This window comes from Poecilia reticulata, chromosome 17 (assembly GCF_904066995.2).
Source record: "Poecilia reticulata chromosome 17, P_reticulata-male-v2, whole genome shotgun sequence".
NCBI classification, from domain to species: Eukaryota; Metazoa; Chordata; class Actinopteri; order Cyprinodontiformes; family Poeciliidae; genus Poecilia; species Poecilia reticulata.
The window spans coordinates 29,969,598-29,983,131 of record NC_088846.1 but is presented as its reverse complement, the minus strand read 5'-3'; the positions used below and the strand labels follow the sequence as shown (position 1 = coordinate 29,983,131).

The following is a 13,534-nucleotide window of genomic DNA, read 5'->3' as shown; positions in this document are numbered from 1 at the left end:
TTTGTAGTTGCAATATGACCAAATGTGGAAAAGTTGAAGGGTGTGAACCAGGGGTGAAAGTAAGGGGGTACGGCAGGTACCGCTACCCCTAAAAGATTCAGCGGGTCGCAGTACCTGCAATAGCGGAGCAGCTGACAGCTGTAAATAATCAGTGGATTCACTGATCAGCTGTGATTGATTAGTTTTTCAAGAATAATCTAAAACAGACTTAATCAGTTAATAAATAGTTTTTTCCCATTTCATATTGTTTCTGAACTCCTCCTGCTATAGAGCAGCGGAGCAGCAACACGTGGAAAGCAGAAGGTTTGGAGTCTCAGCATCAGGAGACACTGAGGAGGCAGCAGGTCCTCTGATTGGCTGAGAGCAGCAGGTCCTCTGATTGGCTGAGAGCAGCAGGTCCTCTGATTGGCTGAGAGCAGCAGGTCCTCTGATTGGCTGAGAGCAGCAGGTCCTCTGATTGGCTGAGAGCAGCAGGTCCTCTGATTGGCTGAGAGCGGCAGGTCCTCTGATTGGCTGAGAGCGGCAGGTCCTCTGATTGGCTGAGAGCGGCAGGTCCTCTGATTGGCTGAGAGCAGCAGGTCCTCTGATTGGCTGAGAGCAGCAGGTCCTCTGATTGGCTGAGAGCAGCAGGTCCTCTGATTGGCTGAGAGCAGCAGGTATATAAATATGTATTGATATTACTAATGTATTAAATGATGAACGGCTGTGTGTTTGTAATCTGCTCATCATTCATTAATATCAGAATATTCCATTCCTATTCTATTGTTATAGCCACTAAGCATATTTAAATATGCTGAACTATGTATTAAAAACATACTTAAATAATACAATTGTTTATAAATGTAGCTTTGATAGATGATTGAATATGGTTTCCAGTAACAAAAAAGCGTTATGATCGATTAAATGCGCTGATACGTCATTGTGCTGCTAAACACATAACGCTGAGTGGAGTGGTGGACCGCTCCAAGATGGCCGCCCGCTCCAAGATGGCCGCCCTAATCTCGTCAGCGACGATAGGAGAGAGCGGCCATGAGGGTCTATCCTTATGTCAATATTTAGAACCAGTCAAGTTTTCATTCGCTGATCACGGTGGGATCAGAACGCAGAGGAAACAAACCGCAGCAGGAGCCGTGATGAGGGCGTCCATGTTGGCACTTTATGAACAGTAGAAATTTTTATTCATTTTATATGACGCACCAGAAAAGATCATCTCTCTTTTAGTGAAAATCTGTCTGGAAACTAAAACTGCAGCAGCTGAGGCTGAACAGGAACTGAACACCTGAACCCTGAGTCTGCCTATCAGAGGGCAAAGGTCAAACCGTGAGCCACAGATCAGGCGGACACCGAGTCACACATTAGTCCTTTATTAGCATACAAATGGAGGGGCGGAGCTTCCAGCGGGTCACCTGACCTCCGCTGTCTCCACGTCAACACGGGAACAACAACAGAGTTTAAGCTCCTCCTCCAGGTTGACTCTTCATCAAACAGCCAATCAGAGCAGGAGTTTGTTACATTCAGGAAGTCACCAAACCCAACGGAGGCGGGTTCTGCTGCTGCCTCAGGGGTCAGAGGTCGGTGGGGTGGAAGGTGAGAGCTGTGTGTTTGTATTGTCTCAAATTTCTTAAAGCTGCAGTTCGTAACTTTCATAAAATAAATATTTTTTTACATCTTTGTTGAAACTGTGTGACAGTTTATGAGAGATCATCCGAGTGCTAACTTTAAACAACCAATCAGAGCCTGGAGGTGGGACTTAACGCTGTCAATCACTCTTAGTTGTGCCTGCTTCCCCTCCTTGTTCTCTGCTATGCTGCTGCTAGCACAGCTTATCATGAATGCTAGGCTAGTTAGCATAGCAACAGATGACAGCAGATAAACAGTTTCTGAAACAGTGAGTTGTTTCTCCACCATTAGCACATTCAGCAGCTGGTACATGAGCTGATTTGTAGCACTAGGCCCCGCCTCCTGGCTCTGATTGGTTGTTTTTGGTGCATTTCCTCAGATGGCAGTAGCAGCAGATGGAGGTGAATCTGTTCAGATGATCTGCCTCATGGATGGAAGTGATTTCATTAAAGATCCAAACTGAAGCTTTAATCTACAAACGTCTCAAATCTTTTCATTTTCATCAAGTTTTATGTTTCATGTTTGGAACGTCAGACGTTTTGGTGTCTTTGGTGAAGAACGTTTGGGTGTTCCAGTCAGTGGGGTGAGGGGTCAGCGGGGTGAGGGGTCAGCGGGGTGTGGGGTCAGCGGGGTGTGGGGTAGGCGGGGTGAGGGGTGAGCAGGGTGAGGGGTCAGCGGGGTGTGGGGTCAGCGGGGTGTGGGGTCAGCGGGGTGAGGGGTCAGTAGGGTGAGGGGTCAGTAGGGTGAGGGGTCAGCGGGGTGTGGGGTCAGCAAGTTGTGGGGTCAGCGGGGTGTGGGGTCAGCGGGGTGTGGGGTCAGCGGGGTGTGGGGTCAGCGGGGTGAGGGGTCAGTAGGGTGAGGGGTCAGTAGGGTGAGGGGTCAGTAGGGTGAGGGGTCAGCGGGGTGTGGGGTCAGCAAGTTGTGGGGTCAGCGGGGTGAGGGGTCAGCGGGGTGTGGGGTCAGCGGGGTGTGGGGTCAGCGGGGTGTGGGGTCAGCAAGTTGTGGGGTCAGCGGGGTGTGGGGTCAGCGGGGTGCGGGGTCAGCGGGGTGAGGGGTCAGCGGGGTGGGGGGTCAGCGGGGTGAGGGGTCAGCGGGGTGAGGGGTCAGCGGGGTGTGGGGTCAGCGGGGTGCGGGGTCAGCGGGGTGTGGGGTCAGCGGGGTGAGGGGTCAGCGGGGTGTGGGGTCAGCGGGGTGTGGGGTCAGCGGGGTCTCTTCTTGCCCTCTCAGGTGAAGGTGTCTCCATATTTGCGGTGGCCGTCTCCGATCAGCTGCGTCTTCTCACTGGCGCTGCGGGGCTGCTGGACAGTCGGCGTCTCCACATCTGAAAGCAAGCAGAGCAGAAGATAAGTGACCGTTATCAAGCCCAGAGGACTCCAGGGCGATGCCCACTACATCCAGCCACAGCTGCCCTGGGGTCGCCTGGCTGAGGGGCAGCTGCCACCGACTCTCAGCCTCGTCCTCCAGACACGGATCCGTTAGCGTCCCGTCTCATCCAGCGGCCCAGTTTGGAGCATCTGATTGGTTCTGATGTTCAGATGGGATCTCTCATCGCCTCCATTCCTGAACTTGATCTAGGACGTTCTACAGTCCCTGGTACCATCTATGGACTTCCAGCCTCAGTTGGATGGTCTGGGAAGTTGCAGGTAGTTCAGCTGGTAAACTGGTCCAATGAAGCAACCCTCCTTACCGTGCAGCGTTACCATGACAACGCAGAAGCCCAGGCGGTTTTGTTCAGCTGGGTAACATGCAGCGCTGTCGCTGTTGGAGCCACAGAGTCAAAGAACCAGGATCTAGATCAGCCTCCCCTCCCCCCCCAGCCTTTATCCAGGTCCCTCACCAAACGCCCCCCACCAAAGAGGATGCAGGCTACTTTGCACTGACTATTATTTTATCATTAATATTAATATCACAACAGAAACAATTTCTGATTATTGAAATGTAAAGTGCTGTGTTGTTCTATCACCCCGTTTCATACCGAACCACTTACAGCTCCGTGTTAACGCTATAAAATGAACGCTCTCTATCGAGGTATCGCCATGGAGGGATTTCTTTATTTCTCTATTTAAATGATACACAGTGAGGGTATCGTGATTTTAGTAATTACATGTTTATAACAGTGTTTATTGGTTGTCCTTCCATGGAAGCTGCAGCATCCAGACGGACAATAAAACACTTTAATATAAGTTTCTGCTTTGACATGATCACAGACCTGCCAGAACATATAAATACAAGACAAAGTGAATCACAGCAAGTCATCAGCTGGTGTAACGCTGACCTGATGCGGTGAAGCTACTAGCAGGAGCGAAGCTGCGCTAAGAAGCTAACAGAAGCTAACAGAAGCTACAAACACTGAATAGAAGAAGAGCTGCCATCTATACAGTTGCAGCCAAGCATGGTTTAATGTTACACAATACAGTTTTACCAAGTTGCTCAAAGTCTAAACTGGTGTTGTTGTGGATTTAAGGTGTAAAGTTTATCTTCGACCAAACGCCCCCCAAAGGCTTCCTAACCCCCCGTTTGTAAAAATGTCCGCCAGCGCCCCCTGCCGTCCTCTGAACGCCCCCTGGGGGGCGCTACCGCCCACGTTGAGAACCGCTATGTTAGAAGAATCTTTCTAATAACCAAAAAGACATCAAGAGTCTGGCAGGGAATATGAAACAAATCACTGACATTATTTTGCTGTTGTAGACAGAAGGAAACGCAGCAAACCATCATTTTCCTGCAGTTATTGCTGCTTTACGATACACGGTTCACTCTGAGCAGCCGGGCTAAAGTCATCATTGATCTGACTGGAGGAGCCTACAGATGACGTATTACCGTCGTCAGGGTTGTTGCGAATCTCCTCCTCCAGGTCGTCAGGGGAGACGTACACTGGCTCCGCCCCCTCGCCCGCAGCAGAGGGTCTGAGTTTCCCACAGCAGCAGTTGCAGCAGCAGCACAGGCAGCAGCCGCAGTAACATCCGGTCAGGATGCCGCAGAGCAGGAACAGGCCCTGCAGCACAAACACACCGTCACACCAGCCTCACCGGGGGGGGAGGGGCTGGCCGTCCCTCTAAGCTCCGCCCACCTTGGCCCACCAGGTGGACAGCATGAAGTAGGTGTTGACGTTGTCCTCTCCAAACTGCTGCGCCACGTAGAGCCCCAGGGAGCCGTACGAGTCGTAGATGTTCCTCTTGCTGAGGTCGGCCAGCACCGAGTGCGCGTTGTTCAGCTCCTTGAACTTGTCCGCCGCCTCCGGGTTGTCCGGGTTTTTATCCGGGTGGAACCGCAGCGCCAGCTTCCTGACACCACAAACAGGAAGTCAAGGACGGCTCACTTCCTGTTTTCAACTGGGGAGTCCGACTGGAGGACGACCACCAGCACAAACTGATCTGAGGGGCGGGGCTACATATGAGCAGGGGGCGGGGCTTACCTGTAGGACTTCTTGATGTCGTCATGGCTGCAGCCTTTCTCCAGGCCGAGGATCTGGTAGAGAGATTCTCCAGAAGTGGACAGACTGCGCTGCTTCCCGTCTGACATCCTGGTTCATCACCTGGAGGGAAGTGACGTCACACCCTGATGCAGACCCCTGTGACATCACTGCGGCTCCGCCCCGCAGAGACCAGCTGGTGATGTCACACCTTTCCCACTAATTCCAGGAACAACCTGGGACTGTTCCAGTTTTCCCATCAGAGACCACGCCCACATTCTGTCCGCCTCTACTGAGCATGCTCAGTGAGGCTCCCTCCACCCAAATAACTAATTATTTAGGAGAATCAATAACTTTTGAGAAGCTGAGCCTGAGTTCAGGAAATGTGGGCGGGGCCAGAGGGGACCAATCAGTAAGCAGCTGATCAGAACCAACTGATGGATTAGTAATTATAGTTAATATTTATTTCCTCCACATTTCCAGGACGATTCTCAGCTGAGAAACTAAATCTGCAGTTTATCCGACAGAACAAACAAAATAAACTATCAGATATTTATCAAGACATTACTCTGCAGATCCAGCAGGGGTCGCTGGCAGCCAATCAGATCAGCCAGATCCACGAGCCAAACAATCTGATTGGATAAAACATCCAGGTATGGGTCTGGGTTCTGATTCTGGTCTGGTTCTGGTTCTGGTTCCAGTCTGGTTCTGGTCCTGGTTTCCCATTGGCTGCTTGCCCACTAGCCCCGCCCCCTGGCTGGTTGGATCGTTTCTATTGGTTCCTTCCAGATTTATGACTTCCTGCTCAGAGAATGGAGGGAACCATCTGAACCGAACCGGACTATGAGCGACCCGCGGGTCACAGCAGAACTTTCCGCTCCCAGCAGTGAGCCCAGCTGGCCCTGATTTCAGCTCTGATGGTTCCTGCAGGTCCAGTCTAACGGGACCGGGTCTGTCAGCAGAACCGGAGCAGAACGACGGAAGTTAGAACTGGGCCTGAAGGTCCAGAAGAAGAAACCAGCATCAGATCCCCATGGCCGATCCAGAACCTGGGAATACCAGCAGAACCAACATGGAGCTGGTCAGGTGAGTCTGAGAACCCAGCAGAACCAGAACCAGAAGCTGCCAGGTGTCTCCAGGTGTCTCCAGGTGTCTCCAGGTGTCTCCAGGTGTCTCCAGGTTACCTGCAGCGTTGCGGCGCTCCTCCTCTGGTGGCGGCGGCGGCGTTCTGCTCAGGTGTTCCAGGATCTCTGACGGAACGCATCAAACATTCAGAGCGGCTCAGGTGACGGCCGGCTGCCACGCCTGCTCGGGTTTCGTCAAGAGGGCGTTACCACGGCAACCAGGTGAGGCAGGCCAGACAGTGGCCGGAGGCGGGTCCTGAAACCTGAACATCCTGACAGCTGATTGGCCAGAGGAACCAGAGCCAATCAGATTGTTCCACCACAGCCTGCAGCCAGGGGGCGGGGCCTGAGCCTGGGAGCTGGCAGCTGATTGGATGAGAAGATCCGAGTCACGAACAGAGACAGGAGCTGATCCGATTGGACCCGGTTCTGAACCCATTTGCTGTTTTCATAAAGTACATGGACCTGAACCTGGTTCTGACCTGAACCGCACCGGGTACTGACCCAAACCGGACCCGGGTTCTGACAAGAACCGGACCCGGGTTCTGACAAGAACCGCACCAGGGTTCTGACAAGAACCGCACCAGGTACTGACCCGAACCGGACCCGGGTTCTGACACAAACCGGACCCGGGTACTGACCCGAACCGGACCCGGGTTCTGACCCGAACCGGACCGGTTTCTGACCTGAACCGGACCCGGGTATTGACCCGAACCAGACCCGGGTACTGACCCGAACCGGACCCAGGTTCTAACAAGAACCAGTCCAAACTGGATGATAAGAGGCAGAAATAAAGACAGATCTGTTTATTGAGGAGTTTTTACTGAGAGCAGCAGGTTCTGGTTCTGGTTCTGGTTCTGATCGTTACAGAGAAACATTTCGGTAAAATCACATCAGCATGTTCAAAAGCAGCCGTTGAGACGTGCAAAGGTCCGGTTCCGGTCCGATCAGGTCAGATGGGCATCTGGAGGTGCGAGTACTCGTCCTGCCCCTCCTTCTCCTCTAGGTGGGGCTCTGCATCGTCAGCATCCAGCTGCAGGTCAGAGGTCAGAGGTCAGAGGTCCGGGCTGGACCGAATGCTGCAGTAAGGATGACATCACGGTGACATCACGATGACATCACTGACTCACACTCAGAAGCTCTCTGGGGCTGAAGAGGCGCGGCAGCAGCAGCATCCTCAGAGGGATGGTCAGCAGCAGCATGAAAGGGAAGGCCAGCGCCGCCGCTGTCGCCATGACGACCCACAGCAGGGACAGGCACGTCAGCTGGACCAGCGTGAACAGGTGCATCCGCAGCGTCCTCACCTGGACAGGACGGGACCACAGGTCAGCAGGGACCGGGATCAGGTCAGTAGGGACCGGAACCAGAACCGGGCCTTACCTTGCGGACGTAGTTCTGGTCTGGATGGTACTTGGGCGGCATCAGCAGCAGGATGAGACGCTCCGTCAGCTGGATCCCGTTCAGTGACATCACACCCATGTAGAGGAAGATCCCAAACAGAACCGCCAGGGGGATCTGGCGCAGAACCTCTCCAATAACAATGGACAGACCTGGCAGAGCAGACCCGTTCAGAACCCGGCAGCCTGGAGGTGACCCAGGTGCTGGTACCGAGACGCTGCCTTACCCACTAGAACCGCCACCAAGAACCCAGTCACCCTCTGCTCCTTCACCTCCTGGATGCGCGGCTTGTCTCCGGCGTCCACGGCCTTGCTCATGACGGTCAGGGCGTTGGTATGAGTGACCGAGCGAACCGTGGCGGCGGAGAGCCACGGCAGACCGAACAGGGCCGAGACTCCGCCCACCACCACAATAATTAACAGGTCCAGATGAAACCCGGTTCCTTTCACCAGCATCCTCTCCTTCTTACTGACAATCAGCCTACAAGACAGATGAGACATCCGTCAGCTCACATCGGACCCGGCCAGAACCTGGACCAAAACCACTCCAGAGTCCAGTTCTGCTCAACGTTAAGGATGCATTGTTCACTTCGCTTCAACCCGACTCCAGTCCGTTTGCCTATAAATCCGGTCCAGTTGGTGAGGTGTGAACACTAATCGACCTCTGACCTCTGACCTCTGGTCCTCCAATCCTCGGTCTGGGTTCAGTTGAAATTAACTCTGGTTGAGTTGAAGTAAAGCGGACTGTAAAGCAGGAAGTGGACTACAGTGCAGGGCATTCTGGGTGAATACAACTAAAGCTAACGTGTTAGCTTAGCGCTAGCAGCAGAAATGGCTCCTGGTCTTTAGCCAAAGACTAAAGAGAAATCCTCCAACCGCTAAAATCTGACGCCTCCATCTTGTTTCCAAGAGAGCAAGAAGGAAGTTGCTCTCAGTGTCTTCACAGGTTTTTGTGTCGTTTCCTTCAGTGGTTCTTGGTGCAGCGCCCCCACAGGCCAGGAGGGGAACAGGTTGGTTTGACTCAGAGCAGCTGGAGGGGGAGCAGATGGAATCTATGGGACCATCAGGTGGAAAACAGCCTATGAGTTAATAGAAATGGTAAAAAAAATAAAAAATTGTTGGATCGTTGTTATGTAAACAGGTCCTAAGACCCGAAGTCATATTACCATGACCTAGTCCAAAGGTCAGGCAACAAAGTTCCAGATTCTTGAGTCCAAACCAACAATTAGGACCCTAATTCTAGTCATGAAACCAAGAGAATCAGGACCATGAGTTTAGTCAAACGTCCCTCCTGGACCCAAACTTAGCAGTACTGACCATAAACCTGGTTAAAAGTCAAGAACCACTTTGTCTAGACTAGCGGTTCTCAACGTGGGCGGTACCGCCCCCCAGGGGGCGTTCAGAGGACGGCAGGGGGCGCTGGAGGACATTTTTACAAAAGGGGGGCGCTGGGATGCCTTTGGGGGGCGTTTGGTCGAAGGTAAACTTTACACCTTAAATGCACAACAATACCAGTTTAGACTTTGAGCAACTTGGTAAAACTGTATTGTGTAACATTAAATCATGTTTAGCTGCAACTGTATTGATGGCAGCTCTTCTTCTATTCAGTGTTTGTAGCTTCTGTTAGCTTCTGTTAGCTTCTTGGCGCAGCTCCGTTCTCCTGCTACTGGTAGCTAAAATCACGATACCCTCACTTTGTATCCCTCTGAAAAATGAACCTATTTAAATAAAGAAATAAAGAAATCCCTCCATGGTGATACCACGATAGAGAGCGTTCATTTTATAGCGTTAACACGGAGCTGTAAGTGGTCCGGTATGAAACGGGGGTGATAGAACAACACAGCACTTTTACATGTCAATAGTCAGAAATTGTTTCCGTTGTTTTAAAAGGTTTATGTCAGTCTGCCTTTTCCCCATCGATACGCTTCCCCACCGCCCTGCACCTTAGGGGTTAAAAAAAGATGTTCACATTGCGCAAAACTCTGAAACAGGAGAAACGGGACATGAAACGGAGCGACGAACTAGATGTGAATTATGGCATAAAAACAGAGAATCTGACGCTGAACAGTGAAAAATCAACACATGATGTGAAACATGACGATTAGGCGGCGCAGCAGGTGATGAGTGAAGATTACTGATGGTCAATAAACGATAAAATAAATGTAGCAACAGGAAAGAAACTAAAGTAGACATAGCAATAAACCAAGAGAGGATAAAACTAATCAAAGGAAACTAAATGGAAATGAATGAAGAACAAAATGCAAGAATAAACTAAGAAACTAAAGTAAATACAGAGGAATAAAGTGGTATGGCAAGACCTTTAGAGCAATAATTAATACAGAGACTGTATGGCAAGAATAAACAGACACTATTTCCAGATAAAAGGTAAAATAATATTGTTTTAGTGTCATGGGTTTGTTGAGACCACATCTAGTACTGAGAATAAATATATCTTACAGACCATAACAGTAAAGAACTGATCACTTATTTATGTTTTAATCAGATTTGATATATTTATTTCTTCAATATTATTGTTCATGTCAGTGTTAATGTCATCAGGCTGATGACTCCATGACACTTTGACTCATTAGGATTTGATTAAGAACCAGATTTGTTCTTTGTCATTTCTGTCCAGTAAAACTATTAATCTATAATCAATAGTCAGGTCTATATAAAGATATAATCCATGTTTCTGTCTCATATTTGTATTAAAAGGAACTTTAGTTTTTCCACTGAAAGCTCTGGTTTGAACAATAAATGCCACATGAAGTTTTATGGATGATGCTCTGATGTCCCATTCTCCTGAAGGCAGCACAGAGCTGCACCACCAGAAACCCTGAAGAGAAGAAGAGCTTTGATTAATGTAGTTACAGTTCTATCCATGTTTTAATGCTGCAGCTCAGTCGGTTGCTAATAGATCAGAGTTTAAACTGGCATGTTGAACATCTTTAATCTGGTCATTTAGTGGAAGATTTAACACTAGAAAATGGCAAAGAATAAGAATATATTCTCCACTCTGATTGGCTGCTGCTAGACACCAGTGAAAATAATTTCTATTCTCATGACTTTTTTGTTCACTGGGAAATTATCTTGATGATAAAAACAGAAACGAGCATAAAAATCAAAACATCTACAATAGTGATAGTTATATTAATGATAAAATAATAGTGCAAAGTAGCCTGCAGATTATTTGGTGGGGGGGGGCTGGATGAAAGCTGGGGGGGGGCTGGGCTGAAACAGGGTGAGAAACACTGATTTAGACAAAGAGTCTAATCAGACCAAGAAGGGTAGGTGAACCATTTCTGGTTCCAGTTTTAGGTTTTAGAAAGAGATCACATGTTAAAAGAATCAGAACTCCTGACTGCCATGATTCCTTATTGGGTTTGTCTGGTTCATCTTCAGCAGGGCCACCTCTGAGGTACTGACTACATCCCTGACAAGCAGGAAGTTCTTTACGCTGTGATCTGTGACTCCATGAAGATGAGGATGAAGACCAGGATGGCTGGCAGGATACTGGCTCCCATCATCCAAACTGGAAACTGGCCATCAGAACCCAACGGAGAAATCAGCCAGCCACGCTTCTCGGGACTGGACACTGAGAATCCGCTGGGAACGTTGAGTTTCTGTAGACCAACAGCAGCAGAGCGGTTCACCGTTGGGGTCAGCAGGATGTGGGATTAAACAAACTGCACCCTCACCTGGGTGTAGGTGTCTTCCACACTGTAGTCCACCAGAACCATGATGAGGATCGCAATGGGGACCCCAAAGTCTCCAATAATTCGACGGATCTGAAACACAAAGAATGTGGTTTTAGATCCGCAGACGCTGGTCGGCTGATGGAGAAGTCCTAAAGTCCTCTCTAGGAGAACCGAGGTCTCTAGACCAGGCTGAGAATCAACACTACTGGACCTCACGGGTCAGTTCTGGTTCTACTGGTCCACACTGGTCTAAGCTTTAGCAAACTGGACTCCTACAGACGGGTCACAGTGAAATTTCCAAGTCTTCAACAATGGACCAGATGTTGAGGAGACACAGACCCAGTCGTCTGGACTGAGCCATCTGTCTCTGGTTGAGGACTTTAACCTTTCACCTCTGAACCCTGATAATCAGATTGTGAGCCTCCAGCAGGTACTTTGGGTCTGGGCTGGCCTCTTCTTCAGACCTGGTCAGGGCTGGGGGTGTACTGGACCCGTCCCTCTGCTCTGGCAGGTACTGACCCGTCCTGGGAAGAAGGAGCTGTTCTTGAACTTCCGCAGGTAGAAGGCGATGGAGTACGTTCCCGCCATGAGGACCAGTGAGAGCAGCGCCGTGTTTGGCTCTCCAGCGGTTCCCCCCGGACTCCCGGCAGTCACCGAGACGTTGCACAGAGACGGAGATCCGCTGTTGTTTCCATGGAAACAGTTCTGGAGCGGGTGCTCCTTAAAGATCTACGAGAGAGCAGAGAAGAAGTGGAACGCTGCGGCATCGCAGCTGGAGTCTTCAGCAGGCTCCTGCACTGACCTTGACCAGCTTGGCGAAGGTCTCGTAGATGAAGATGAGGGAGATGAGAAAGGAGAAGATCTCCTGAGTGAAGCGAGAAACGAACCGAACCAGGACGCTTCCCTCCAAGGCCACCGTGATGAAGACGATCAGCACCAGCCAGAAGCCGATCCAGACCCGGCCCGTCAGGTACTCGATGTCGTTGTCTTTGCAGAACTGCAGAGAAACACAGAGCGGCCCAGTTTCAGGGGGCGTCCAGCCAGCAGAGCAGGAGATGGGAACGATCCCTCACTTAATCTACATGTCGTCCCAGTAACCAAACCCAGTATCAGGCTGGATCTCACTGCTTTGCACACTTCCAATAATCTGCTAAAGTGGAGCTAGTTATTAGCTTAGCGCTTTAACATTTTTGCTAACTTTGAAAACATTTAGTGCATTTAGCTTCTCCTTAGTGATTTTCTCCACATAAGTGCAAATTTACTCCCTGTGTTGTAAACTTGCAGTTGAATAAAGTCTGATGTCTGTGTTTGGTTAGATTTGGTTACCAACTTTTAGGAATTGTTCAAGCAGCTAAACATTTATATTCATGCTTTTATTTTGAAGGGGTTGAGGGCTGCTTACAAAGCAGATATGTTTCGTCTCATTCTTCACCCATGATGCGGTGCAATAGTTTATTCTGTACCCAGAATGCATTGCAGTAGTTCTAAAATAAACATGACAAGCTGCTGCATCCTTGGTGCGCGAAGGAGCGTTACAGTAGATCCTTCCTCCAGCAGCTGTTAGGTTCCCTGCTGCCATTTGCAGTTTTACTGTCAGTTCTTGGTAAACAGTTTGTTTTTTAATGCACAAATACACATGGACATGTTGGACATGATCAGAGTCTGTATTAAAAGTACAGCATCTTATGTTGTATTTCTGTCCTTACTGTACAGTTTGCGGTTTTCTTTCTGATGGATTCCATCACTTCCTGCCAGGAGAGCTCACCGTGTAGAAAGCTTCCTCAAACACCAGCAGAGGTCCAGAGAAGCCAATCACCAGCAGAGGCTGAGCTCCCAGTATGCTGAACACGATGCCTTGCATTGCCGTGGCAACGATCAATTCAGACACCCCGATCAGACCCTCGGTCTTCTCGCCTGGATCACAGGACAGAGGTTAAAGGTCGTCCTGCTGGTTCCCCTCCATCCCTGCGGAGGGTCTCACTCACCAAGCAGTCCGCCGAAGGTGATGGCAGGAGACAAGGCAGCGAAGTAGATGAAGATGATGGCCGCCATGCACTGAGGGTTCAGAGCATCCTGAATGTCACTGAGGTACTGAGGGTACCGCCGGGTCACATCCTGGATCAGACCGCCAAAGAGACGACCCGAACGCCTCAGAGGAGCTTCGGCAGACTTGAAGGGAACCAGAGAGTCTGAGAGAGAAGATCAGCGTGTAGTCAGAGGAGAAAACGCAGCGACCAGCAGCCAGGCCACCGCCAGGCCACCGCCAGGCCACCGCCAGGCCACCGC

The 13,534-nt window shown here is 50.3% G+C and overlaps 2 protein-coding genes across 6 annotated transcripts in view; both read right to left on the bottom strand.

Annotated features, from left to right (window-relative positions):
* Nucleotides 1-1,348: 1,348 nt before the first annotated feature.
* On the bottom strand, nt 1,349-6,795 carry dnajc5b (DnaJ (Hsp40) homolog, subfamily C, member 5 beta). The gene is made up of 5 exons (XM_008402663.3): nt 6,214-6,795; nt 5,033-5,152; nt 4,688-4,901; nt 4,438-4,612; nt 1,349-2,941 (listed from the first exon to the last, which is right to left on the bottom strand). Exons 2-5 carry the CDS (start codon nt 5,137-5,139, stop codon nt 2,844-2,846), a joined length of 594 nt encoding a protein of 197 aa, XP_008400885.2. The 5' UTR covers nt 5,140-5,152; nt 6,214-6,795; the 3' UTR covers nt 1,349-2,843.
* Nucleotides 6,796-6,958: 163 nt separating this feature from the next.
* Nucleotides 6,959-13,534, bottom strand: part of slc4a2a (solute carrier family 4 member 2a) — a 14,494-nt gene continuing 7,918 nt past the window's right edge. For all 5 annotated transcript variants that reach the window (XM_081598600.1, XM_081598603.1, XM_081598601.1 and 2 more), the window contains 10 exons: nt 13,234-13,437; nt 13,014-13,162; nt 12,051-12,245; nt 11,768-11,977; nt 11,249-11,338; nt 11,007-11,173; nt 7,778-8,031; nt 7,534-7,703; nt 7,284-7,457; nt 6,959-7,186 (listed from right to left, as the gene is read on the bottom strand). In XM_081598600.1, coding sequence (XP_081454726.1) covers nt 7,106-7,186; nt 7,284-7,457; nt 7,534-7,703; nt 7,778-8,031; nt 11,007-11,173; nt 11,249-11,338; nt 11,768-11,977; nt 12,051-12,245; nt 13,014-13,162; nt 13,234-13,437 — 1,694 coding nt within the window. In that variant the 3' untranslated portion in view covers nt 6,959-7,105. The remainder of the gene's footprint in view (nt 7,187-7,283; nt 7,458-7,533; nt 7,704-7,777; nt 8,032-11,006; nt 11,174-11,248; nt 11,339-11,767; nt 11,978-12,050; nt 12,246-13,013; nt 13,163-13,233; nt 13,438-13,534) is intronic.